Source organism: Rhizophagus irregularis, chromosome 1, assembly GCF_026210795.1.
Source record: "Rhizophagus irregularis chromosome 1, complete sequence".
NCBI classification, from domain to species: Eukaryota; Fungi; Glomeromycota; class Glomeromycetes; order Glomerales; family Glomeraceae; genus Rhizophagus; species Rhizophagus irregularis.
In genome coordinates, this window is record NC_089429.1 from 4,874,245 (window position 1) to 4,899,317 (window position 25,073).

The 25,073-nt window shown below is 26.0% G+C and overlaps 6 protein-coding genes across 6 annotated transcripts; 3 read left to right on the forward strand and 3 right to left on the reverse strand.

Moving 5' to 3' along the window:
* Positions 1-3,735: 3,735 nt before the first annotated feature.
* On the forward strand, positions 3,736-5,483 carry OCT59_001007 (uncharacterized protein; the record flags this gene model as incomplete). The annotated part of the gene is made up of 12 exons (XM_066139253.1): positions 3,736-3,765; positions 3,941-4,061; positions 4,129-4,154; positions 4,293-4,324; positions 4,393-4,427; positions 4,518-4,545; positions 4,746-4,780; positions 4,861-4,871; positions 4,974-5,007; positions 5,084-5,106; positions 5,195-5,228; positions 5,464-5,483. The coding sequence occupies 12 exons, from the start codon at positions 3,736-3,738 to the stop codon at positions 5,481-5,483; spliced, it is 429 nt and encodes a 142-aa protein (XP_065988674.1).
* A 2,047-nt stretch (positions 5,484-7,530) lies between these two features.
* On the forward strand, positions 7,531-9,257 carry OCT59_001008 (uncharacterized protein; the record flags this gene model as incomplete). Its single annotated transcript, XM_066139254.1, has 14 exons — positions 7,531-7,542; positions 7,729-7,748; positions 7,954-7,989; positions 8,066-8,101; positions 8,176-8,209; positions 8,286-8,320; positions 8,400-8,435; positions 8,531-8,552; positions 8,633-8,641; positions 8,745-8,779; positions 8,850-8,880; positions 8,981-8,991; positions 9,068-9,159; positions 9,232-9,257. 14 exons carry the CDS (start codon positions 7,531-7,533, stop codon positions 9,255-9,257), a joined length of 435 nt encoding a protein of 144 aa, XP_065988675.1.
* Positions 9,258-10,113: 856 nt separating this feature from the next.
* On the reverse strand, positions 10,114-11,100 carry OCT59_001009 (uncharacterized protein; the record flags this gene model as incomplete). Its single annotated transcript, XM_025330474.2, has 1 exon — positions 10,114-11,100. One exon carries the CDS (start codon positions 11,098-11,100, stop codon positions 10,114-10,116), a length of 987 nt encoding a protein of 328 aa, XP_025175735.2.
* Positions 11,101-11,174: 74 nt separating this feature from the next.
* Positions 11,175-11,507, reverse strand: OCT59_001010 (uncharacterized protein; the record flags this gene model as incomplete). Its single annotated transcript, XM_066139255.1, has 1 exon — positions 11,175-11,507. The coding sequence occupies one exon, from the start codon at positions 11,505-11,507 to the stop codon at positions 11,175-11,177; it is 333 nt and encodes a 110-aa protein (XP_065988676.1).
* A 5,224-nt stretch (positions 11,508-16,731) lies between these two features.
* OCT59_001011 (uncharacterized protein) lies at positions 16,732-17,652 on the forward strand (the record flags this gene model as incomplete). The annotated part of the gene is made up of 1 exon (XM_066139256.1): positions 16,732-17,652. One exon carries the CDS (start codon positions 16,732-16,734, stop codon positions 17,650-17,652), a length of 921 nt encoding a protein of 306 aa, XP_065988677.1.
* Positions 17,653-20,742: 3,090 nt separating this feature from the next.
* On the reverse strand, positions 20,743-21,669 carry OCT59_001012 (uncharacterized protein; the record flags this gene model as incomplete). Its single annotated transcript, XM_066139257.1, has 10 exons — positions 20,743-20,753; positions 20,852-20,895; positions 20,959-20,967; positions 21,011-21,021; positions 21,092-21,123; positions 21,195-21,218; positions 21,308-21,314; positions 21,368-21,380; positions 21,539-21,549; positions 21,625-21,669. 10 exons carry the CDS (start codon positions 21,667-21,669, stop codon positions 20,743-20,745), a joined length of 207 nt encoding a protein of 68 aa, XP_065988678.1.
* Between the last annotated feature and the right edge of the window lie 3,404 nt (positions 21,670-25,073).

Sequence of the window (25,073 nt, forward strand, 5' to 3'; positions counted from 1 at the left end):
TGTTAATTATTTTATTGGACATCGCATAAATCTTTTGGGAAGGTCAGTTTACAATTAAAAATCAATTGTATGTAAGATTCCTGCCGTTTGTTAGTTTATTATGTTAAACTTTAAAAATTCTAGAAATGGCAATATTACTTAGATATAATTTACTTACCAACTTTTGGGGAAAAAACAATCCAATTTATATTCTTTATAATAAATTCTGTTCAGAAAAATTATTACACGGAGTATTGTATTAGAAAAAAAATTGAATCATCGTCTATGAATCCAATATAATTTATACAAAGAAACTGGGTAAACATACTCAGGTCTAATCGATTTAAACATTAAAAATATGCGACCATAATGAGGAGTTCGTTTTAACAAACATAAATTTGCTGGCGTTTACTATATTATATACACACATCTTTATGTTCAATTTACATCTAATATTTTCTTTAACTATTTATAGTTACACTACCCAGTAAATAGTCATTATATTATATTCATTTGGAATATGTGTTACATTACTTAGGTATAGTTTATAAAACTGGTAAAACTAAAACATTGCCAAAAAAAAAATAATAAATTTTTTTTATTTTCTTTTTTTTTTATATTATTTTGTTAATCTAAGCAAGAATATACCGTATATTATATAATAGTACAAAAAACCCCTGTAAAATTTGCAAAATTCGCGAATAATTGGTGTAAAGTTACCTAAAATATGAGCTGGAATGGTGACTTCCTCTAAATTCTTTAAATTTTATAACAAACGAAAAAAAAAAATTTTTTTGTGACATATTCACGTTTGGCATTATTGGTAAATTATGGTTGCATTAAGCATGACTTATGTAGGACAAAATCAGAGTTGAAATGTGATATCTTAAAATTTTGGGAAAAGCTCCTAGTATTTATATATTACGTGATATGCCACCAGTTTGATCTTTTTTAATATGAACTTTTTTTTAAACTTTTTTTTTTTAACTTCTTTCACTCGCTTTTTTCTTTTTAAAATAAACTTTTTTGACTTTTTAACTCCCCTTTCACTCGCATTTTTTTCTTTTTAAATATTTTTTTTTTAACTCACTTTTTCCCTCCATTATTTCTATTTCACTTCCTTTGTTTTTCCTTTTGTTCCTTGTACTCTTTTCCTTTCCTTCTTTCACATTTTTATTTGAAAAAAGAGTTGAAAAGTACCCATAAAAAAAATTAAATTCTATATAAAGTTTTAGTTTTGATTTTTTTTTTAGGTGGCTCCTGGACGTGACATTTCATAAGTTTTTAAGGAACTCTTTTTTCTTAAACATTATTTCATAGATTTTCTACTTTTGTTTGTGGGATTTCTATATATTTATTTTTTATTTTAATTATTATTTTGATCAAACGTTCAAACATTTATTACACTTCTTGTTTCTCTTCTCTTTCCATCGAAAAAAACCTCCCTTATTAAAAAAATTTTCTAATGAAATTATACTGAAATTATCTATAAAAAAAAAATCCCAGAAAAAAATTCCCGGATCTATTGTTATTAAAAATCTTATTAAACATATTAAATCTATCGCTATAAAAAATTCTTACTAAAAAAAATTTATTATTAGTAAATCAGTTTTATTTTAGACATATACTGGGGCAATAACAAGAAAAATCCTTTAGTTACTACCATTGACTAAACTATACATAACGCTAAATACCTAACTTCCTAGCGGAGTCGTCCTGAGTCACTCCTGCCTGATATTTAAAAATCCTGATATTTAAAAATTTGAGGCGTAACCTAATTTCCATTATCTATATCATAAAATAAATAAGAAAAAGAAATAATAAAACTATCTAAAGCGTGAAAAGAAGAAAAAAAAGAATAAAAAAATAAAAAAATCAGAATGTGCCCTATAAAAATAATTCGATGTACTATATAAATTTACAAATCCTCCTGAATGTAAATAATTTGATGTAATATAAATGACCCATAATGGGACGAAATGGCTGTTAGATTGGAACGGTTGTATGTATTGGATCCTCATTATAGGAGTCCCGTAGATTATTATTATTATCATTATTATTGTTCGAAGAAATGTCATTCACAATAGTTGGAATAAGAGACCGATTCGTCGTTAGTTTCCGCTGAACGGTTGCGTGATTTATAGTGTAACCTTTTCTTTCCCACGACTTATCAAATCATCATAACATGAAATAGATCAGGCGCAGACGAATCACGTGTCGCGCAATTCAAAAATTATTTATACGGGTTAATCTAAACGTCCCATTACACAGGAATTGCTTTAATATACTAGATTCGATTTTTCATATCTTCATATCTCACTATTTTCAATTGGCTTGCATAGAATTGTGATTGATATATATATTGATTATTTCTTTATTCTAGAATTTTTTATTTACCATACTCATTACATTCTCAAATATCCTATGATTATATTTCATTAATATGTACTTACTCGGTAGTAGAACACAACTTTAGAAATTCTCATCATATTATGTAAGATCCATACTACAGTTATATAATATAGAAAATATATGAAAATTTTTATTAGAGCAAAAGAGAAAATGTAACATTGTAACTCTTTTTTAAAATAAATATTTTATAAAATGTATTATTTACAGTATAATCCATATATACTAGGAAACGGAAAAAGTCCGGAGCGATTTTATTGGGTAAGGATAGAATTCACGTGAACAATCATTTTTCATCATATAGAATTTCTTTTCTTTGTTCCGGACAATTAGTAAAAGTTAAATGTTAATGTGAAAGTTAAATGTTAATGAATATTTATTCTGACTTAGCGGATTAGCCTGATTAGGGTGGTACAGTACATTTAAAGTTAATAATAAATTAAATTATCAAAAATTGGTTATTTTTTACAATACAAAACTTCGGATTATAGAAAATAAGCTCGTTGATATCAAAGTATAGTGTGTACTATAAATGGTTAAAAGAGAATATTAGACCGACTTAACTGATTGGGTTTAACATAATTAGCGATAGTATGCTTTTGGATGATAAATTAGCGATAGTATGCTTTTGGATGATAAATTTCTGACGATCATCTTCCATATTTATTCACTTTTTCGCTCAATATGGAATTTGTTGTGCGATCTTCATACATTTTTTCATAGTTTCGGAAATGCACAACGTGAACTTTAATTGTTCAATTTTATATAGCTATGTTTTATAGCTATATAGCAATAGCAATTGCAATTGCTATTGCTATTGCTATTGCTATTGCTATTGCTATTGCTATTGCTATATAGCTATAGCTATAGACGTTAAATAGCAAAAAATATTGCTTTTACTAAATTGCTTCTTTTGATATCATTAGAATAAAATTACAAATTAAGTATTCCTGTGCCACTTTCATTGCATGTTTAATTTAGTCATCAAATAATAGGATTTCACATCAAATTTGATTTAGATGATCTTCAAAGAAATAAAGCTACGAATATTTTTTTTTCTAAGCTAAAAAAAAAAACCCCAAAATATTGTGTTACATCTTTTTTTTTTGCAGGAAAAAAAAATTGGTTGGATAAAAAAAATATTGCGTCATAAATAGATCTTGGATTTTTTTTAAAAAAATCATTTTTCTTTCTTTTTTTAGAAAGAAACATCATTTTTTTTGATTATCATTATCCAATTACAATACTTATCATTATTTAATTCCCTTTTTTTTCGTTTTACTAAAAAAAAAAAAAAATTTTTTCTTGGAAGGAAACATTTTTATTAATATTTCCTTTTATTTTGTTATGTTCAGACAAGTTTGGATAGGTGGAAAGGTGAGTTTTGTAATAGTTTACTTTGTTACGAAACTTAGTATTTTTTATTAGAGAAATTTCTAGAAAAAATTAATTTTTTAATTTTTTTATTTTTTTGTAGGGTATTTGACTCTAATAAAAATTCTATAAACTTTTAAAAATAAAAACATTAACGTTTTTTTCTTTTTTTGTAAAGAAATCAACTGGATATCGGAATCTCAATAAGTTTCAAAATTTGAAACTTTTAAAAAAAAATGATGTTTTTCTTTATTTTTGTAGAGAAATTGGTTCCGATTTGGATACCAGATCTCCAATAGGTAAGTTTCGATTTGAAACTTTTAAAAAAAAATATTTTTTTTAATTTTTTTTTCTTCTATTTTGTAGATTTTGGCTCCGCATTGGATATATGGGTGAGTTTTGAGGTGAAAGCTTCAAAAAAAATTATTTTTAATTGTTTTGGCTTCCGGTTCCTAAGCATTGAATATATAGATGATAACTATGAAATTTTTTTAAAAAATTATTTGATTTTTTTTTCTTCTACTTTGTAGGTTTCGGCTTCTAGTTCTTGGACGTTAGATGGGTAAGTTTTGACTTCGGAACTTAAAAAAATTTTTTTTAATTTACTTATATTTTTTATTTATTTTGTAGGTTCAGCTTTCAGTTCTTGAACTTTGAGTATATAGGTGAGTTTTAGAACGAAAGAATTGAACCTTTTTTTTAAAAAAAAAATTTTTTTTTAATTTTTTTTTCCCTCTATTTTCTCTATTTTGTAGATCTTGGCTTTTGGTTCTTGGGTGTTAAGTATATAGATGAGTTTCAGAGTGAAAGAATCGAAGCTTTTTTTTTTTAAAAAAAAAATCAAATTTTTTTAAATTTTTTTCTTCTATTTTTGGCTTTCAGTTCTTAGGTGTTGAATATATAGGTGAGTTTCGGAGTGAAAGAGCTGAAACTTTTTTAAAATAAATTATTTATTTTGATTTTTTTTTTCTTCTATTTTGTAGGTTTGACTTTCGATTCTTGAGTGTTGAATATATAGGTGAGTTTCAGAGTGAAAGAGACGAAACTTTTTTAAAATAAATTATTTATTTTGATTGTTTTTTTCTTCTATTTTATAAGTTCAGCTTTTGGTTCTTGGGTGTTGAATATATAGGTGAGTTTCAAAGCAAAAGAGCCGAAACTTTTTTAAAATAAATTATTTATTTTGATTTTTTTTTTCTTCTATTTTGTAGGTTCAGCTTTCAGTTCCTGGTGTTAAATATATAGGTGAGTTTTGGAATGAAAGAGCTGAAACTTTTTTTAAAATAAATTATTTATTTTGATTTTTTTTTCTATTTTGTAGATTTCGGCTATCAGTTTTTGGGCGTTTGATATTGGTGAGTTTCGAAGTGAAACCTTTGAAATTTTTTAAAAAAAAAATTTTTAATTTACTTATTTTTTTTTTATTTTGTAGGGTTTGACTTTCAGTTCTTGGATGTTTGTTATTGGTGAGTTTCGAAGCGAAAAAGCCAAAACTTTTTTTAAAATAAATTAATTTATTTTAGGATTAATTTTACATTCACCTCCGGTGAATTTCACCTTGATCTGCAAATTATTAAAATTTTTAATTTTACACCGGTGAAATTCACCAGGTGATTTGTACTACATACTTTTTACACGTTAGTTTTGAAAATAGATTTTTTATTTTTTTTGCTTGCTTTTTACTAACTTCGTCTTCTTTAGATAACAATAATTTCAAATAGTTTCAAGGAATTTAAGGTAAGATTTGCTTTCTTACTGTTTTATTGTTATTGTTTTTTTATTACTAAACAGTAGTTACAGTACTAATCAGTTTTTTATTCTTTTTATTCTCTATATCATTCCTTTTGCTTCCTCTTTGTTTTATCATCACTTTCTTATCACTTTCACCTTGTTTCTTTTATACTTTTATTATTACTTTCGCTCCTTCATTATCCCTTCTTTCCTTTTACATTCTTTCATCATCATTATCGCTTTCTCATCATCTATTTCGTCCCTTTACATTATTTCATCATTATTTTCGCTCCCTCATCATCTATTTCGTCCCTTTACATTTTTTCATCATCATTTTTACTCTCTCATCATCTATTTTGTTTCTTTACGTGTTTTCATCATCATTTTCACTCCCTCATCGTCTATTTCGTCCCTTTACATTTTTTAATCATCATTTTCACTCCTTCATCATCTATTTTATCTGTTTACGTTTTTTAATCATCATTTTCACCCTTCATCATCTATTTTGTTTGTTTATGTTTTTTCATCATCATTTTCACTCCCTCATCATCTATTTCGTCCCTTTACGTTATTTCATCATTATTTTCGCTCCCTCATCATCTATTTCGTCCCTTTACATTTTTTCATCATCATTTTCACTCCTTCATCATCTATTTTGTTTGTTTACATTATTTCATCATTATTTTCGCTCCCTCATCATCTATTTCGTCCCTTTACATTTTTTCATCATCATTTTTGCTCCCTCATCATCTATTTCGTCCCTTTATATTTTTTCATCATCATTTTCACTCCTTCATCATCTATTTTGTTTGTTTACGTTATTTCATCATTATTTTCGCTCCCTCATCATCTATTTCGTCCCTTTATATTTTTTCATCATCATTTTCACTCCTTCATCATCTATTTTGTTTGTTTACGTTTTTTCATCATCATTTTCACTCCCTTATCGTCTATTTCGTCCCTTTACATTTTTTGATCATCATTTTCACTCCTTCATCATCTATTTTATCTGTTTACGTTGTTTAATCATCATTTTCACTCCTTCATCATCTATTTTATTTGTTTATGTTTTTTCATCATCATTTTCACTCCCTCATCATCTATTTCGTCCCTTTACGTTATTTCATCATTATTTTTGCTCCCTCATCATCTATTTCGTCCCTTTATATTTTTTCATCATCATTTTCACTCCTTCATCATCTATTTTGTTTGTTTACGTTATTTCATCATTATTTTCGCTCCCTCATCATCTATTTTATCTGTTTACGTTTTTTAATCATCATTTTCACTCCCTCATCATCTATTTTGTTTGTTTACGTTTTTTCATCATCATTTTCACTCCCTCATCGTCTATTTCGTCCCTTTACATTTTTTGATCATCATTTTCACTCCTTCATCATCTATTTTATCTGTTTACGTTGTTTAATCATCATTTTCACTCCTTCATCATCTATTTTGTTTGTTTATGTTTTTTCATCATCATTTTCACTCCCTCATCATCTATTTCGTCCCTTTACGTTATTTCATCATTATTTTTGCTCCCTCATCATCTATTTCGTCCCTTTATATTTTTTCATTATCATTTTCACTCCTTCATCATCTATTTTGTTTGTTTACGTTATTTCATCATTATTTTCGCTCCCTCATCATCTATTTCATCCCTTTATATTTTTTCATCATCATTTTCACTCCTTCATCATCTATTTTGTTTGTTTACGTTTTTTCATCATCATTTTCACTCCCTCATCATCTATTTTGTCCCTTTACGTTTTTTCATCATCATTTTTACTCTCTCATCATCTATTTTGTTTCTTTACGTGTTTTCATCATCATTTTCACTCCCTCATTATCTATTTTGTTTCTTTACATGTTTTCATCATATTTTCGTTTCTTTATCATTACTTTTGCTCTCTTATCATCATTTTCACTCTTTTTACATTTTCATTATTATTTTCATTCTTTTATCATTACCTTCACTCCTTCATTATCTATTCAAGTTTATTAAATCATTTGATTATTTAACAATTAGTACCAATAATGTATTATACTGTATATATGCATTGTGTTATAATTAGAGATGTTAAAAATTAAAAATTGTACTTTGTTCAAAAACGAGTTTTAATAAAAATAATTATAAATCACGTGATCTGGCAAAAATCACCTCCGGTGAATTTCACCTCTGGTGAGCGTTAAAATGATCCTTTATTTTAATCTTTTTTTTCTTCTATTTTGTAGATTTCAGCTTTCGGTTCTTGGTGTTAAATATATAGGCGAGTTTCAGAACGAAAGAGCCAAAACTTTTTTTAAAATAAATTATTTATTTTGATTTTTTTTTCTTCTATTTTGTAGATTTCGGCTATCAGTTTTTGGGCGTTTAATATTGGTAAGTTTCGAAGCGAAACCTTTGAAATTTTTAAAAAAAAAATTTTTTAATTTACTTATTTTTTTTTTATTTTGTAGGTTTCAACTTTCGGTTCTTGGATGTTTGATATATAGGTGAGTTTTGGAGCGAAAGAGCCAAAATTTTTATTAAAATAAATTAATTTTAATTTTTTTTTCTTCTATTTTGTAGGTTTCAGCTTTCGGTTCTTGGAAGTTTGATATATAAGTAAGTTTTGAAGTGAATGAGCTGAAGCCTTTTTAAAATAGATGATTATTTTAATTTTTTCTTCTATTTTGTAGATTTCGGCTTTCAGTTCTTGGGCATTTGATATTGGTGAGTTTTGAAGTGAAAACTTTGAAACTTTTTTAAAAAATATTTTTTTTAATTTACTTGTTTTTTTATTTTGTAGGTTTTGGCTTTCAGTTCTTGGACGTTTATATATAGGTGAGTTTCGGAGTGAAAGAACTAAAACTTTTTTTAAAATAAATTATTTATTTAATTTTTTTTTTCTTCTATTTTGTAGGTTTCGGCTTTTTGTTCTTGGGTATTTGATATATAGGTAAGTTTCAGAGCGAAAGAGCTGAAACTTTTTTTAAGATAAATTAATTTATTTTAATTTTTTTTTCTTCTATTTTTGTAGATTTCGGCTTTCAGTTCTTATGCATTTGATTTAAAGGTAAATTTCAAAGTTTTGTTTTCTTTTCAAAACTTTAAAAATTTTTTTTAATTTTATTTATTTGTTTTTTTATTTTGTAGTTATCGGTTGTAATATCCTTGGGCTTTGGATAGGTGAGTATTGAAGTTTTGCTTTCTTTTTGAAACTTTAAAAAAGATTTTTAATTTTATTTTATTTTATTTTATTTTATAGGTAATGGCTGCGACATCTCATTGGGCTTTGGATCGGTAAGTTTCATTTTCTTTTCAAAACTTTTTTAATAAAAATTATTTTTTAAAACTTTCTTTTATTCTGTAGGTTTCAACTGCAATATCTCCTTAAACTTTGGGTCAGTAAGTTTCAAAGTTTCGTTTTTTTCAAACTTTCAGAAAAATTTATAATTTTATTTATTTTTTTTATTTTGTAGGTATTGGCTGTGATATCTTTAGGCATTGAAATGGTAAGTTTTGAAGCAAATACTTCAAAACTTCTTAATAAAAATTGTTTTTTAATTTGACTCTTTCTTTATTTTCTAGGTTTCAGCTGCGATATCTTTGGATCTGTGAGATTCAAAGAATGCTCCAGAATTTTCTTTTTAAGGAAATTGACTCCAATTTGGATACCATAAGTAAGTTTTGATTCAAAACTTTAAAAAAAGCTTTATTTTTATTATTTTTAATGTTACTTTTTCTTTTTGTAGGGAAATCAGCACCTGAATCCCAATAGTAGATCTTTTATGAATAATGCACGATTTTTGTAGGACTTTAGCTTCTATGGAATTTCTTATCTTTATTTGTTGTCTGTTGAAATCGAACCAACTGGAACCAATATCCAAACCATTAACAACATGTAAATTTTTAGTAAAGGTGGAATTTTAATTATTAGCATACAGTAAATTATTATTATTTTTTTTTTTTGTAAATACTTTTAATAAATGCTTTTAATAAATATGATAATGTTAGTTGTCACTTGTCATTAAATAATTTGAATCAAAAAAAAAAAATTAAATTTTTTCTGTTAGAGCATTTTATAAACGCCAGTAAAATGCAACTTGATTTGATATCAACATTTCAATACACAAAATTAAACAATGGGGGACGAAGTCCCCCGCAAAACGCAATTTCTAGTTATAATTAAAAAAACATAAAATAAAATTGTAATGAGCTGCATTTATGTGCGTACTATAAATGGTTAAAAGAAAATATTAACTGATTTGGTTAACATAATTATAATAACCATATGTGATATACAATAAAATAATCACTAAATTTAAGAAAAAACTTCTAATGTGTTTTAATATTTAGAAAAAAAATAACTTGTTACTTGGTAATTGTTTTATGGATATCACGATGAAATTAATATATATATAAATATATAAAATAAGCAATAATATATTTGTAAGAAAAAAATTAATGATATAATATTTCTATTTATATGTTCTAATTTTTTAATGAGGTTGAATTTGAAAGCGGCCAGGATATCTCAAACTACTACTGGATGAAGTTTTGATGGTAATTCCATTCTGATACTTCTCGATACTTTGTACCATTGATCGTAAAAGAGCAAGTTCTCTTATTCATATCTAAATGAACTGTAATTTTTGTGCCTGAATTTGAAAGCGGCCAGGATATCTCAATACTACTACTGGATGAAGTTTTGATGGTAAATTCCATTCTGATACTTCTCGATACTTTGTACCATTGATCGTGAAAGAGCAAGTTCTCTTATTCATATCTAAATGAACTGTAATTTTTGTGCCATCTCCAAATGGAGAACAATAATCTATGCTAATTCCAGAATTACAAACATAACCGCAAGAACCTAATACCCATACAGTAGACTGATTTTCTGCAGGATTTTCATAATTAAAATTTTCTGATGCACATATTCCAACCCAAGAATAAGAACAAGCTTTCTCAATAATAACATCCCATTCAAAAATGCCTCTATTTCCTAAAGTTATCTTAGCTCTAACACTTTGGTGGCGATAGCTAGAAACTTTTATTGTTTGTACAATTTTTCCATTATCCTTAATAATGAGCTTTGACCCACATGCTGTTTCATCCCAAACATAATCATTAATAGCTTTTCCACGAAAATCGCTTAAACTAAAATTACTTAATAATTCTATATTTCGATAAGCACTACGAACTATTTCAGTTGGAATAATTCCTAATGGTTCAATGAAATTTGCTAATATATGAGTCTTAATCCTTTTGAAATCAATATATTTAACCAAAGGTTCTAGTTCCTTAGTAACCTTTTGATGATCAATAAGAGGTTTATTTTCTACTTCAATTGAATTTTCAATCTGTTCTAAAGTTGGTAACCGTTCCATAAGATTTCTACATACATCATCAGAGACTTGTTTTGCTGCTAGAATAGCACTATATCGAAAAACTTCATACTCTTGTGTGGCGAATCGTGTTTCATTTTCATATGCAATTGATAAAAGATATTTAAGTCCTGTAATGGACAATCTACCAAACTCAATACTGTTTAATTGTATATTTGCTACTGTTTCAACTAATAAATTGAGAATACTAATAATATTTTCTGTTAATGGCATTATTTTTATTTCTAATACTTTAGATAGTAACTCTGGAGAATAATCTTTTACGAAATTAGTGCTCTTAATTGTTTTCATAATAAAATCTTGAAGATCTGATAACTGAAAATAATCTGCAGCGAAAAAGCTTCAATTATATTATCCTTTGTTAAATTTTCTTTTTTAACTGATCCAGTATAAATATATTCTAATATAATCTCCATTCCAGCAGAATTAATTTGTGGAAAAGAAATTTGGTTTTCATAAGTTTTCTTCAACCCACTATAAAATACTACGGATCTTGCAGATAAAATTGTTCTACAAGCATATAATTTCTTTTCATCTTCGCATAAAATTTCTATATCACTATATTTTGGATTATTTATTAATAATCTTAAATCTTGTTCTAGAGAAAGTCCTTTCGTCATTTCTTAAATTTTTTTTGTTTTTATAAAACAAGAAATAAAACAATTACGGATTGAAAGGCAATATTTATATAATTTATATTATTATGTCTGACATATGTTATTTAACTGCACCTTTTATCATTGCTAAAGCTGATTCATAGTAAAGTTAAATGTTATGACTATTTGTCGTTTCAAATGAGCGAAATGACTAAATGACTCAACTGACTGCTTTGCAGAAATTTTTATAATCGAACCATATCATAACTAATTATTATAGACCTTATAACCAAGATTTGGTCACAATATGGTTTCATATCGTCACAATAAATCGTATGTATAAGGTTGATGCATATTAAGGAGATCGACACCTGATTTAGGCGGGTCATACAAAAATTGTATCAAGATTAGTCACGTTATATTCAATTTATATTAGAAATATATTAAAGTTGTAATAAAATAAAAAGTTTGTGCAAAATTTGTGCCAAATGGGTTAATCATACGATATTTGTTTAGAATTTGTTTAAATTTTATATTATTTTTTAGTACAAATTTCGAATAAATGTTGTATGATTAGCCCGTTTGGCACAAATTTAGCACAAACCTAATATATATAAAAGTTATATTTAATGCATATAAACAAGAAGTCGGGGGAGCTTGACATGCTTTTAAAAGATCTTTCAAGTGAAAGTTATTGTAAAAAAAAATGAAAATTCAATATACTTGATCTCTCCTTTATAAATAAGCTTCTTATAAATAAGCTTCGTTAAAATAAATAAATTTTTTAAATCTAGCTTTTTTTTGAATAAAATGAATAAACAATGATGTTTTCTATTTATAATGAGTAAATTAAGTATAGAGAAATGGCAAATTTCAGTTTATTATAAGTTATAATAGTAAAATAGTAAAAATTTAAACGTCACCTAGGGGTTTTTTTCAAATATGTCATATGATGTACAATATATAGAGTAAATTTATTAATCAGCTGACAGCTGATTTTTTTAACTTAGCTAATTTTTGATCGGCTAAACTTAAAATTTTATTGCAAAAGATATTTTAAAAAAAATTTTTTGCAAATATATTTATTCAAAATAATCATATCTAATTTATTTGCAAATATTAAAATTTAAGTCACACATTTACGATTTTAAAGAAAAAAATCACCATATTTTTAATGAATTTATACAAATAAAAGAAACAATCATAGCAATAAATAAATAGATAAGTAAGTTACAATGATCAAGAAGAAAGATGCTAATGAAAAAATGAAATTAACAATGGAGTAATGGAAAGTAATAGAAGATGAAAGGGAGTAAAAAAGAATACATCAGGAGATTAAATTGTGCGATTATATGCGTAGATTTATCAAATATGTGTAATACCCGAGAATCTACACCTTAAAAAGAGTGTAAATACGCAATTATGTGTAATCTACACCTTAAAACATAGTTTCAGTTCACAACATTGTAACTGAAAGTTACTTTGCTAACAACCTAAAATTTTTTAAACTGAATGTATTGTAAAATTATTGCGGTTTTCAAAATGGTTGAAATCGATGTCGATCATGTAACACAAAAAAAAATTTTATATACGAAAAAAAATTTTCGTTCTTTATATTTAAAGTCTAAATTTTTTATAGTTCTACTATATTTTTTTTTTTAATTGGTATTTTTACTCTTTAACTCCAAGATCTCACTTGAATCACACTCGAATCACACTAGAATCACACTTAGATCACAGTGAATAAAAAAGACACTACACTAGAATCACACTACAACTAAATTAACCAAAGTATTCTCAGTCCTCTTGGGAAGCAGTAAAATGGTATTTTATGGCACTACTTTACATATTTATGTGGAAATACTCTATCTATATAATTTTTTTACTTAAAAGCTTATTAACTAATTAATAATTAAAATCTTATATTTATAGCTTTGGAATAGAAAGAAAAGGGAGAAATATTTTTAATAAGTTGCTACAAAGTTTGATTGTTTATTGTTATGTCATATTATGGGATTTTGTTTTAATAAAATTTATTTAATTGATTAATCTTTTTTATCTTGAACGTTATTTAAGTGAAATTTGGTATAATAAACTATAGTTGGTGTGGGTAAATATAATTAAAATTTAACCTAAACAACATATTAGAATTCATTATTAACTTGGATTATTCATTTTGTGCATATTTTTTAAATTTTATATAAAAATAAATAAAAAACGAACGTCAATTAAATATTGTCTTGGTCACGTGATCGCAGATCATTTGTGGCTTGGTGTCAATTCCAACCTTTTAAAGGCTTTTAGCGCAAAAAAAAACTTAAGATTTTGTGATCTCGTATTACATGACACACATTACATGTGTTTTTTTGAGTGTGTTTTTTGATATAATTTTTTGTGTGTTTTTTTGTGTTTTTGTCATCACCTCATATAAATTATCGAATTTCAACCATTTTGAAAACGGCAATAATGTCACAATACATTGTATACAAACTATAATAAAATGCTCATTATTAGTTTTGTACAATAGTTAGTATAACATTAATTGTAATGTTAATTTATCAACATGTATATTTAATAGTAAATTGTAGCAAATTACTGTAAATATATTGTGAAATTTAATTGTAAATACAGTACATTACTACAAATGCATTATCTAATGTAAAATTGTCTAAAAATTAATTCCATCATGTATATTATGATCCACCATGTAGGATGTTGACTTCAAAGATGCCAAAGATGATTTATTTTTTATTTTTCAGTTTTTACCGTAAAGACCAAAACTAACCTTAGTCTTTTTTTATTGATTTCTTTCATCCCTCTTTTTTTTATTATTATTTCTTTTGGTTAACTTAACCAAATTTTTTTTTGTTTTATTTTTATTGGATTTTTTTTTAGGATTTTTACTTCGGGGTGATCACCACTGTTGGCCAGAATTATCAATTTTACCGGCACTATATTTTTTAATGCTGGTCAATCGTCATAATTTCAGTCACCGGTGATCATCAGGTGATAGTTAGAAAAATTCTTTTTTTTTGATTTTTTTAATCGGGAATTTATCAAATGGAATTTTTTTTTTAACCAAAAAAATATTGTTTATTCTTTTTTAGTTTGGTTCAAGACTATAATTAGATTATAACTATATCCTACAGCTTTTTCGGTGGAGATTTTTTTTAGTCAATGGGTATTGTTTCTGACTAATAAATCCGCATGAAAATTTTTTTTTGATGATATTAACGAATTTTTTTTTAGTGAGATTGAGATTGTTTTTAATTATATAGATCACATAAATAATTTGAATTATGTAACTTGAAATCCCATACCATATAATTAAAACCCATGACATGCCTCCGTCTGATCTATCTATGGTTAAAAACTATTCAATCCGTGTGTTAATCGGAATTTTTTTTGTTTTTTTGATTATTAATTCAAATATTTTTAGCTTTTTTTGATTTCATTTTTTTTAAACTGAAAAAAAGTTTTTCTCCCTTTTCTTCTTTTGGTTTTTTTTCAAACTGAAAATTTTATTTTATCTTTTTTTTCCAAACTGAAAATTTTTTTTTTATTAAATAATCCTATTGTTTCGGTCTTTTAAGACCAATTTTTTTTATATTATTTTTTTTTATCTTTTTTTTTAGACTGTATTGCTATTTTAAAAAATTTTTTTTTTCGGAATTTTTTTTCGGTACTTATTTTTTTTGATTCCTTTTTTTTTCATTTTTTTTAAACAGATTTCTTTCTTTATCCTTTTTTTTCCCCAATTTTTTTTCTTTTTCTATCAATTTTTTTTTAATTATTACTTTTTTTAAAAAATCAATATAACATGTAGGAAAATTGATAATGGTGTAGTTAGTCGAAAAATAATTAGCCGCAACGTGATCCGGACCGTTTTTAAGCTAACTAAAATTGATAGAAAGATGATTAAGATTTTTTCAATTAAATTGAACGCTGGATAAATAGTTTGATTTTCAAATTCATAAAAATCAAAAAAATTGATATTTTTACAATATTTTATAATAAATTAATTAAAGAAATTGTTAACAAAAAATCACCAGATTTTGAATAAAGATTTTAATTTATATGGTTTAGTTAAATTAATAATTTATCAAGTAAAATTAGTATCAAAAGAATAATAATAAATGAAATGAATAGATTCTAATACATTTAATTGATCAAATATTTTTCCTAAGTTTGTTATAAGTTTAAGATTGATGTAATATAAATAATAAGAAATATTTATAAAATTTATAATTAACTAATAAAAATATTTGTAGTATTTTCATAATATTAAAGTTTTTTCGAAAATACTTCTAAAAAATTAATCAATTTTTATTGATAATTATTTTTTCATAATTTCTTAATTTCATTCTACATTCAAACGTCAAATTATTAATATAAATAGCTACATTATTGTAAATATAATTTATATCATTCTAATATACAGTATTATAAATATAATTTAATACATATTATTTTATTATTTTTTGTTGACTAATTATTACCTATATTAAATTCCTAATTAAATATAAACAAAAACTACTGTAACCATTCTTTAATTTACTTAGTATTACATTACAATGCTAAATTTTCTATTTAACAAACTCATTGGTCCCGGTGCGAAGCAACGGGTGACTGCTAGTATTTTATTAAATATTTACTTATAAAAGAACTACATTGTTATATTTCTCATATGGATAAGGTTCTAAAAAATTTACTTCCAATAGTTCCAAGTAAAAATATTAAATTTTTTATATTTTCTTTATTCATGCAGAATGTAACGAATATGTATGGTAAAGATTAAAATTTAGATTATTAAAATATGAAAATCAAGAATTATTAATGATATGTAAATTAACATACTAACAAATAACAATATTGAATTAAAAAGTTTACATTAAGCTTCAAACTTAAAACTAATCAAAAAAAAAAATAAAATCTATCTTATTTAATGAAATATTACGATGAACATTTAAGTATTAGTTTATAATTCTAAATAAATTTAATATTTAGACAAAAATTTTTTTATCTGGATTATATGTATGAAGAATTTAATCAATAAGATTTAAGTTTCCAAATTCGAAAGTATTTTATTATCAGACCTATGACGAAGTCGCAGTTGAAGTTTCAAATTACGTCATCATACAATCAATTTCCTTTTTAAATATAGTTTTGCATAACATAGTACAATTATATAAATATTGCTTTTCATTCCAAAAATAGGTTTATTGTTTAATTTTTTTTAAAAAAAAAAATGACGAAAGGACTTTCTCTAGAACAAGATTTAAGATTATTAATAAATAATCCAAAATATAGTGATATAGAAATTTTATGTGAAGATGAAAAGAAATTACATGTTTGTAGAGCAATTTTAGCTGCAAGATCCGAAGTATTTGATAAGTTACTTTATAATGGAATGAAGGAAACTTATGAAAATCAAATTTCTTTTCCAAAAATTAATTCTGCTGGAATGGAGATTATATTAGAATATATTTATACTGGATCAGTTAAAAAAGAATCTTTAACAAAAGATAATTTAATTGAAGCTTTTTTTGCTGCACATTATTTTCAGTTATCAGACCTTCAGGATTTTATTATAAAAACAATCAAGAGCACTAATTTCGTAAAAGATTATTCTCCAGAGTTACTAACTAAAGTATCAGAAATAATACCATTAACAGAAGATAATATTATTCTCAATTTATTAGTTGAAACAGTAGCAAACATACCATTAGACAGTATTGAGTTTGGTAGATTGTCCATTACAGGCCTTAAATATCTTTTATCTATTACATATGAAAAAGAAACACCATTTGCTACCCAAGAGTATGAAGTTTTTCGATATAGTGTAATTCTAGCAGCAAAACAAGTCTCTGATGATGTATATAGAAATCTTATGGAACAGTTACCAACTTTAGAACAAATTGAAAATTCAATTGAAGTAGAAAATAAACTTCTTATTGATCATCAAAAAGTTACTAAAGAACTAGAACCTTTGGTTAAATATATTGATTTCAAAAGGATTAAGACTCATATATTAGCCAATTTTATTGAACCATTAGGAATTATCACCCCATTCAACCGATCAACAAAGGTTCTAACCTTACATTTCATGTCTCAAGTGTCTAGGTTATATCCTTCGTGGTCCGCCCATGGTTTTAACCCATGTCCGTGATATACTTTGACTTGTCATGCTGTGTCATAGAAACAAATCATGCTAATTAATTTAATCTAACAATATATTATTATACTCACTTATAGTCATATACGGACATTTATGTCTATGATATTTGTTGATGATGCTCCTTGTCAGATATGGCTGTGATATTTGTTGTCAATTGCTCATGATGATACTCCTTGTCAGATATGGCTGTGATATTTGTTGTCAATTGCTCATGATGATACCCCTTGTCAGGTACAGACATTTATGTCCGTGATATTTGTTAATGATGCTCCTTGTCATATACAACCATGATATTTGTTGTCAATTGCTTATAATGATACTACTTGTCAGGTACGGACATTTATGTCCGTGATTTTTGTTGATGATGCTCCTTGTCAGATACGACCATGATATTTGTTGTCAATTGCTTATAATGATACTCCTTGTCAGGTACGGACATTTATGTCTGTGATATTTGTTAATGATGCTCCTTGTCATATACGACCATGATATTTGTTGTCAATTGCTCATGATGATACTACTTGTCAGGTACGGACATTTATGTCCGTGATATTTGTTAATGATGCTCCTTGTCAGATACGACCATGATATTTGTTGTCAATTGCTTATAATGATACTCCTTGTCAGGTACGGACATTTATGTCCGTGATATTTGTTAATGATGCTCCTTGTCATATACAACCATGATATTTGTTGTCAATTGCTTATGATGATACTACTTGTCAGGTACGGACATTTATGTCCATAATATTTGTTAATGATGCTCCTTGTCATATACAACCATGATATTTGTTGTCAATTGCTCATGATGATACTACTTGTCAGGTACGGACATTTATTTCCGTAATATTTGTTGATGATGCTCCTTGTCAGATACGACCATGATATTCGTTGTCAATTGCTTATGATGATACTCCTTGTCAGGTATGGACATTTATGTCCGTGATATTTGTTAATGATGCTCCATGTCATATACGACCATGATATTTGTTGTCAATTGCTCATGATGATACTACTTGTCAGGTATGGACATTTATGTCCGTGATATTTATAATAACCTTTGTCAAGCACAGACATTTATGTCCGTGATATTTATGATAACCTTGTCAAGCACAGACATTTATGTCCATGATATTTGTGATAACCTTTGTCAAGCACAGACATTTATGTCCATGATATTTGTGATAACCTTTGTCAAGCACAGAAATTTATGTCTGTGATATTTGTGATAACCTTTGTAAAGCACAGTCCATGATTTTTGTTATACTTATGATAATCTTTGTCAAACACAGACATTTATGTTCGTAATATTTATTATACTTATCTTTTGTCTTATGATAACCTTTATTAAGCACAGACATTTATGTCTGTGATTTTTGTTATACTTATAATAATCTTTGTAAAGCACAGACATTTATGTCTGTAATATTTATTATGCTTATCCTTTGTCTTATAATAGATAACCTTTGTCAAGCACAAACATTATTTATATCCATGATTTTTGATTTTTTGCACCCATCCATCCAGTATTTTAATTATAAATAAGACAATTTTATAATTTTTGACTGCATATTCATTTACCAACTTCATTAATAAATATTTTATATCACCTTATAACTATAAAAAAGGCAATTTTTTTTTCAAGTTTTACACATTAATTTGGCCAGGTTTAAAATAATTTTGCACAGCAAAATTTGTCAGAATTATTTGGCCAGAATTATAATACAGATACTGTATAAATGTCCAGTTTGCAAATTTGGCCAGAATTATAAAATGGACATAAATGTCTGGTTTGCAAATTTGACCAGAATTATAAAATGAACAGTTTTTGTAAATTTGGCCGGCATTATGAATATAGATATTTTAATCCTTATAGAAAGTTTTTGTGCTAAATTTATACCAAATGGACTCAGTTTAAAATTAGCTCAAATTTATGCAAAAAAATAATCCAAATTTAGTTTATAAGGTAACTTATCATAATCCAGTGTTCATAGAAAAATAAATTATAGCTTGTTAGCTTTGTCTCATCAAGATAAGTTAAATTGTTAGTGGTTTCTATCATTAATAAATGGGAAGTTATTGAATGCATTTAGAATTATTTAAGAATACAAAAAAATTCTTTCAAAAAAATGTTAATATCTTATTATTTATTATTAATCCTAAAGGTATAAATCCACCATTTAATACATCTCAATACAATCCAATAAGCTGTATACTATCTTTTTACAATCACTTAATGGCAAGTTGATGCAATTTAACTTTTAGCAATTTGGTATATTTAACCAAAAAAAAAATTATTTTTATTGTATCTAGATAATCAATAAAATTAGACATATAAAAAGATATTTATATTGTTTTTATTATTTATTTGACATATGAAAGTATATATGTGATATCATGTTTTATAAACATTATATGAAAATTTTGTAAAAATTTATAATTGATATGATAATTTACCAATTACTATAATTTTATTATTAAGTTTACTTTAATACACTGGTCAAAATCTATGCTATCGGGTATATATCGGGCACCTATATATCGGTGACTAATCAGATATATATCGGGCATTTACATATATCGGGTACAACATCGGGTACCCAATATGTCACCGATATACACTGGTATATTTCGGGCACCTATATAATCAGATATATATCGCCCAATATGTCACCGATATATTTCTAATATATATCGGGTACTAATCACAGGTCAAATGATTTGTCATATGACTTTCAGGTCAGAACATAACGGTAAGTGTTATATGAATATCGGGAGAATTTCAGCAATCCGATATTTCTCTTAATCCTTACCGAACTATTTATGATATCAGGTGTATATTTGCTATGTCAAAACCTGATTTCTTTTTATTATTTATTCATTTATATGTACTATTATTTATTTATTTATTTATTTATTTAACATATAATATATTTATTTCATTATTATATTTAAATTATTCATTAATTTATCCTATTCTATCTATTTACATTATGTTGTTAATGGTTTGGAACATTGTTCCAGTTGGTTCGATTCCAACAAGCAACTTCTAAGTTCTAATATCAGATCTTGACATTACGATCATGTCTGATCTACATTACGCGTTTTAATCCAAGAAACATAAAAAAATAAAAAAAAAAGTGTTAGCTTTGTTTAATAATACCATTATTGCATTAACAAAAGAACCTACCATAATGTTTTATCCAAAAATCGTTCAAAGCATTGTCCAAGAACCTAAAAAATAGAAGAAATTATGTTAGTACTGCATTCTAACGTCATTAACATTCACATACCAACCAAAAGAAACTTATTATCGGTACAGAAATCTGTGTTTTTTATCCACAAAAACCATTCAGAAACCTAACGAAAAAAAAACAAATGGATTTAATATGCCATTAATATCACCACATAACTACTCAAAGAAACATACCGCAAGGAGACATCCAGAAACTATTTTAAAACCTAAAAACAAAAAAAAGGTGTTATTATAGTTTAATAGTACTACTGTATTAACACCCACCCGAAAGACTTACCATAAACAGTTATCAACGAATCGTCTAAAAAATCAGAAAAAGAAAGAAGTAAAAGGTGTTAATATCGCTCCATATAATCACCAAAAGAAACTTATTGCAAATAATCGTCTGACTTAAAACCTAAAAAAAAATAAAAAAAGCATTATTATATAGTTTAATAACGCCATTAATACCCAACCAAAAGACCTACCGCGAAGGATTATTCAGGAACTATCAAGAATCCTAAAAATAAAAAATAGTGGCGTTAGTTATTATTTTTTATAACACCATTAGCAATACCACACTCAACTATATATATATATACACTCCATTACATGCCGTTTGTCTAAGAGCTGTTTAAAAACTGCCTAAAAACCTAAAAAAGATAAAGAAATGGCATTAGTGGAATTCCTAACACCATTCACACCACAATGACCACATACTTCATTACCTTTAGTCTAGAAATCTCTGAAAGAACGTTCCTAATTAATTTCATTTCTAAAATAAAGGAAAAAATAAAAAAATATCTTATTATCGGCTCCGAGCGAGTTCTGATCTGGAAATTAAACTAAAAAAAAATTATTTTTTTTATAACCTTTTTTTTAAAAAAATAGATTATCAGTAAATCGTTTAGCAAGTCATATGACTGTAGTCGCAGTTACTGATTATGTATCCAAATGGTTTTTCGAGAATTTTTTTAATTAAAAGGATCATTTAGGGCATTTTTTGATAGAGAATTTTCTAATGATTCATTTGGAGAGATTATTTTTGAGAATTTTTTAACCAAAGGGATTTTTTGATAGAGAATTTTTTTGATAGAGAATTTTCTAAGAGTTTGTTTGGAAAAATCATTTTTTGAGAATTTTTTAACTGAAGGTATCATTTGATAGAGAAATTTCTAAGAGTTCGTTTAGGAAAATTATTTTTTGTATTTTTTAATTAAGGGGATCGCTTAGGGCATTTTTGATAGAGAATTTTCTAATGATTCGTTTGGAGAGATTGTTTTTGAGAATTTTTTAACTAAAGGGAACGTTTGAAACATTTTTGATAGAGAATTTTCTAAGAATTCGTTTGGAAAATGGTTTTTCGACAATTTTTTAACTAAAAGGATCATTTAGGGCATTTTTTGATTGAGAATTTTCTAAGAGTTCGTTTAGGGAAATTATTTTTTGAATTTTTTAACCAAAGGGACCGTTGGAACATTTTTTGATAGAGAATTTTTTTGATAGAGAATTTTCTAAGAGTTTGTTTGGAAAAATTATTTTTTGAGAATTTTTTAACTGAAGGTATCATTTGATAGAGAAATTTCTAAGAGTTCGTTTAGGGAAATTATTTTTTGTATTTTTTAATTAAGGGGATCGCTTAGGGCATTTTTGATAGAGAATTTTCTAATGATTCGTTTGGAGAGATTGTTTTTGAGAATTTTTTAATTAAAGGGAACGTTTGGACATTTTTGATAGAGAATTTTCTAAGAATTTGTTTGGGAAATGGTTTTTCGAGAATTTTTTAATTAAGGGGATCATTTAGGGCATTTTTTGATTGAGAATTTTCTAAGAGTTCGTTTAGGGAAATTATTTTTTGAATTTTTTAATTAAGGGGATCGTTTAGGGCATTTTTTGATAGAGAATTTTCTAAGGATTCGTTTGGAGAGATTATTTTTGAGAATTTTTTAACTAAAGGGAACATTTGGAACATTTTTGATAGAGAATTTTCTAAGAGTTCGTTTGAGAAATGGTTTTTCGAGAATTTTTTAATTAAAAGGATCATTTAGGGCATTTTTTGATAGAGAATTTTCTAAGAGTTCGTTTAGGGAAATTATTTTTTGAATTTTTTAATTAAGGGGATCGTTTAGGGCATTTTTTGATAGAGAATTTTCTAAGGATTCGTTTGGAGAGATTATTTTTGAGAATTTTTAACTAAAGGGAACGTTTGGAACATTTTTGATTGAGAATTTTCTAAGAGTTCGTTTGGAAAATGGTTTTTCGAGAATTTTTTAATCAAAAGGATCATTTAGGGCATTTTTTGATAGAGAATTTTCTAAGAGTTCGTTTAGGGAAATTATTTTTTGAATTTTTTAACCAAAGGGACCGTTGGAACATTTTTTGATAGAGAATTTTTTTGATAGAGAATTTTCTAAGAGTTTGTTTGGAAAAATTATTTTTTGAGAATTTTTTAACTGAAGGTATCATTTGATAGAGAAATTTCTAAGAGTTCGTTTAGGGAAATTATTTTTTGTATTTTTTAATTAAGGGGATCGCTTAGGGCATTTTTGATAGAGAATTTTCTAATGATTCGTTTGGAGAGATTGTTTTTGAGAATTTTTTAATTAAAGGGAACGTTTGGACATTTTTGATAGAGAATTTTCTAAGAATTTGTTTGGGAAATGGTTTTTCGAGAATTTTTTAACTAAAAGGATCATTTAGGGCATTTTTTGATTGAGAATTTTCTAAGAGTTCGTTTAGGGAAATTATTTTTTGTATTTTTTAATTAAGGGGATCGTTTAGGGCATTTTTTGATAGAGAATTTTCTAAGGATTCGTTTGGAGAGATTATTTTTGAGAATTTTTTAACTAAAGGGAACGTTTGGAACATTTTTGATAGAGAATTTTCTAAGAGTTCGTTTGAGAAATGGTTTTTCGAGAATTTTTTAATTAAAAGGATCATTTAGGGCATTTTTTGATAGAGAAGTTTCTAAGAGTTCGTTTAGGGAAATTATTTTTTGAATTTTTTAATTAAGGGGATCGTTTAGGGCATTTTTTGATAGAGAATTTTCTAAGGATTCATTTGGAGAGATTATTTTTGAGAATTTTTTAACTAAAGGGAACGTTTGGAACATTTTTGATTGAGAATTTTCTAAGAGTTCGTTTGGAAAATGGTTTTTCGAGAATTTTTTAATCAAAAGGATCATTTAGGGCATTTTTTGATAGAGAATTTTCTAAGAGTTCGTTTAGGGAAATTATTTTTTGTATTTTTTAATTAAGGGGATCGCTTAGGGCATTTTTGATAGAGAATTTTCTAATGATTCGTTTGGAGAGATTGTTTTTGAGAATTTTTTAATTAAAGGGAACGTTTGGACATTTTTGATAGAGAATTTTCTAAGAGTTCGTTTGGAAAATGGTTTTTCGAGAATTTTTTAATCAAAAGGATCATTTAGGGTATTTTTTGATAGAGAATTTTCTAAGAGTTCGTTTAGGGAAATTATTTTTTGAATTTTTTAACCAAAGGGACCGTTGGAACATTTTTTGATAGAGAATTTTTTTGATAGAGAATTTTCTAAGAGTTGGTTTGGAAAAATTATTTTTTGAGAATTTTTTAACTAAAGGTATCATTTGATAGAGAAATTTCTAAGAGTTCGTTTAGGGAAATTATTTTTTGTATTTTTTAATTAAGGGGATCGCTTAGGGCATTTTTGATAGAGAATTTTCTAATGATTCGTTTGGAGAGATTGTTTTTGAGAATTTTTTAATTAAAGGGAACGTTTGGACATTTTTGATAGAGAATTTTCTAAGAGTTCGTTTGGAAAATGGTTTTTCGAGAATTTTTTAATCAAAAGGATCATTTAGGGCATTTTCTGATAGAGAATTTTCTAAGAGTTCGTTTAGGGAAATTATTTTTTGAATTTTTTAACCAAAGGGACCGTTGGAACATTTTTTGATAGAGAATTTTTTTGATAGAGAATTTTCTAAGAGTTGGTTTGGAAAAATTATTTTTTGAGAATTTTTTAACTAAAGGTATCATTTGATAGAGAAATTTCTAAGAGTTCGTTTAGGGAAATTATTTTTTGTATTTTTTAATTAAGGGGATCGCTTAGGGCATTTTTGATAGAGAATTTTCTAATGATTCGTTTGGAGAGATTGTTTTTGAGAATTTTTTAATTAAAGGGAACGTTTGGATATTTTTG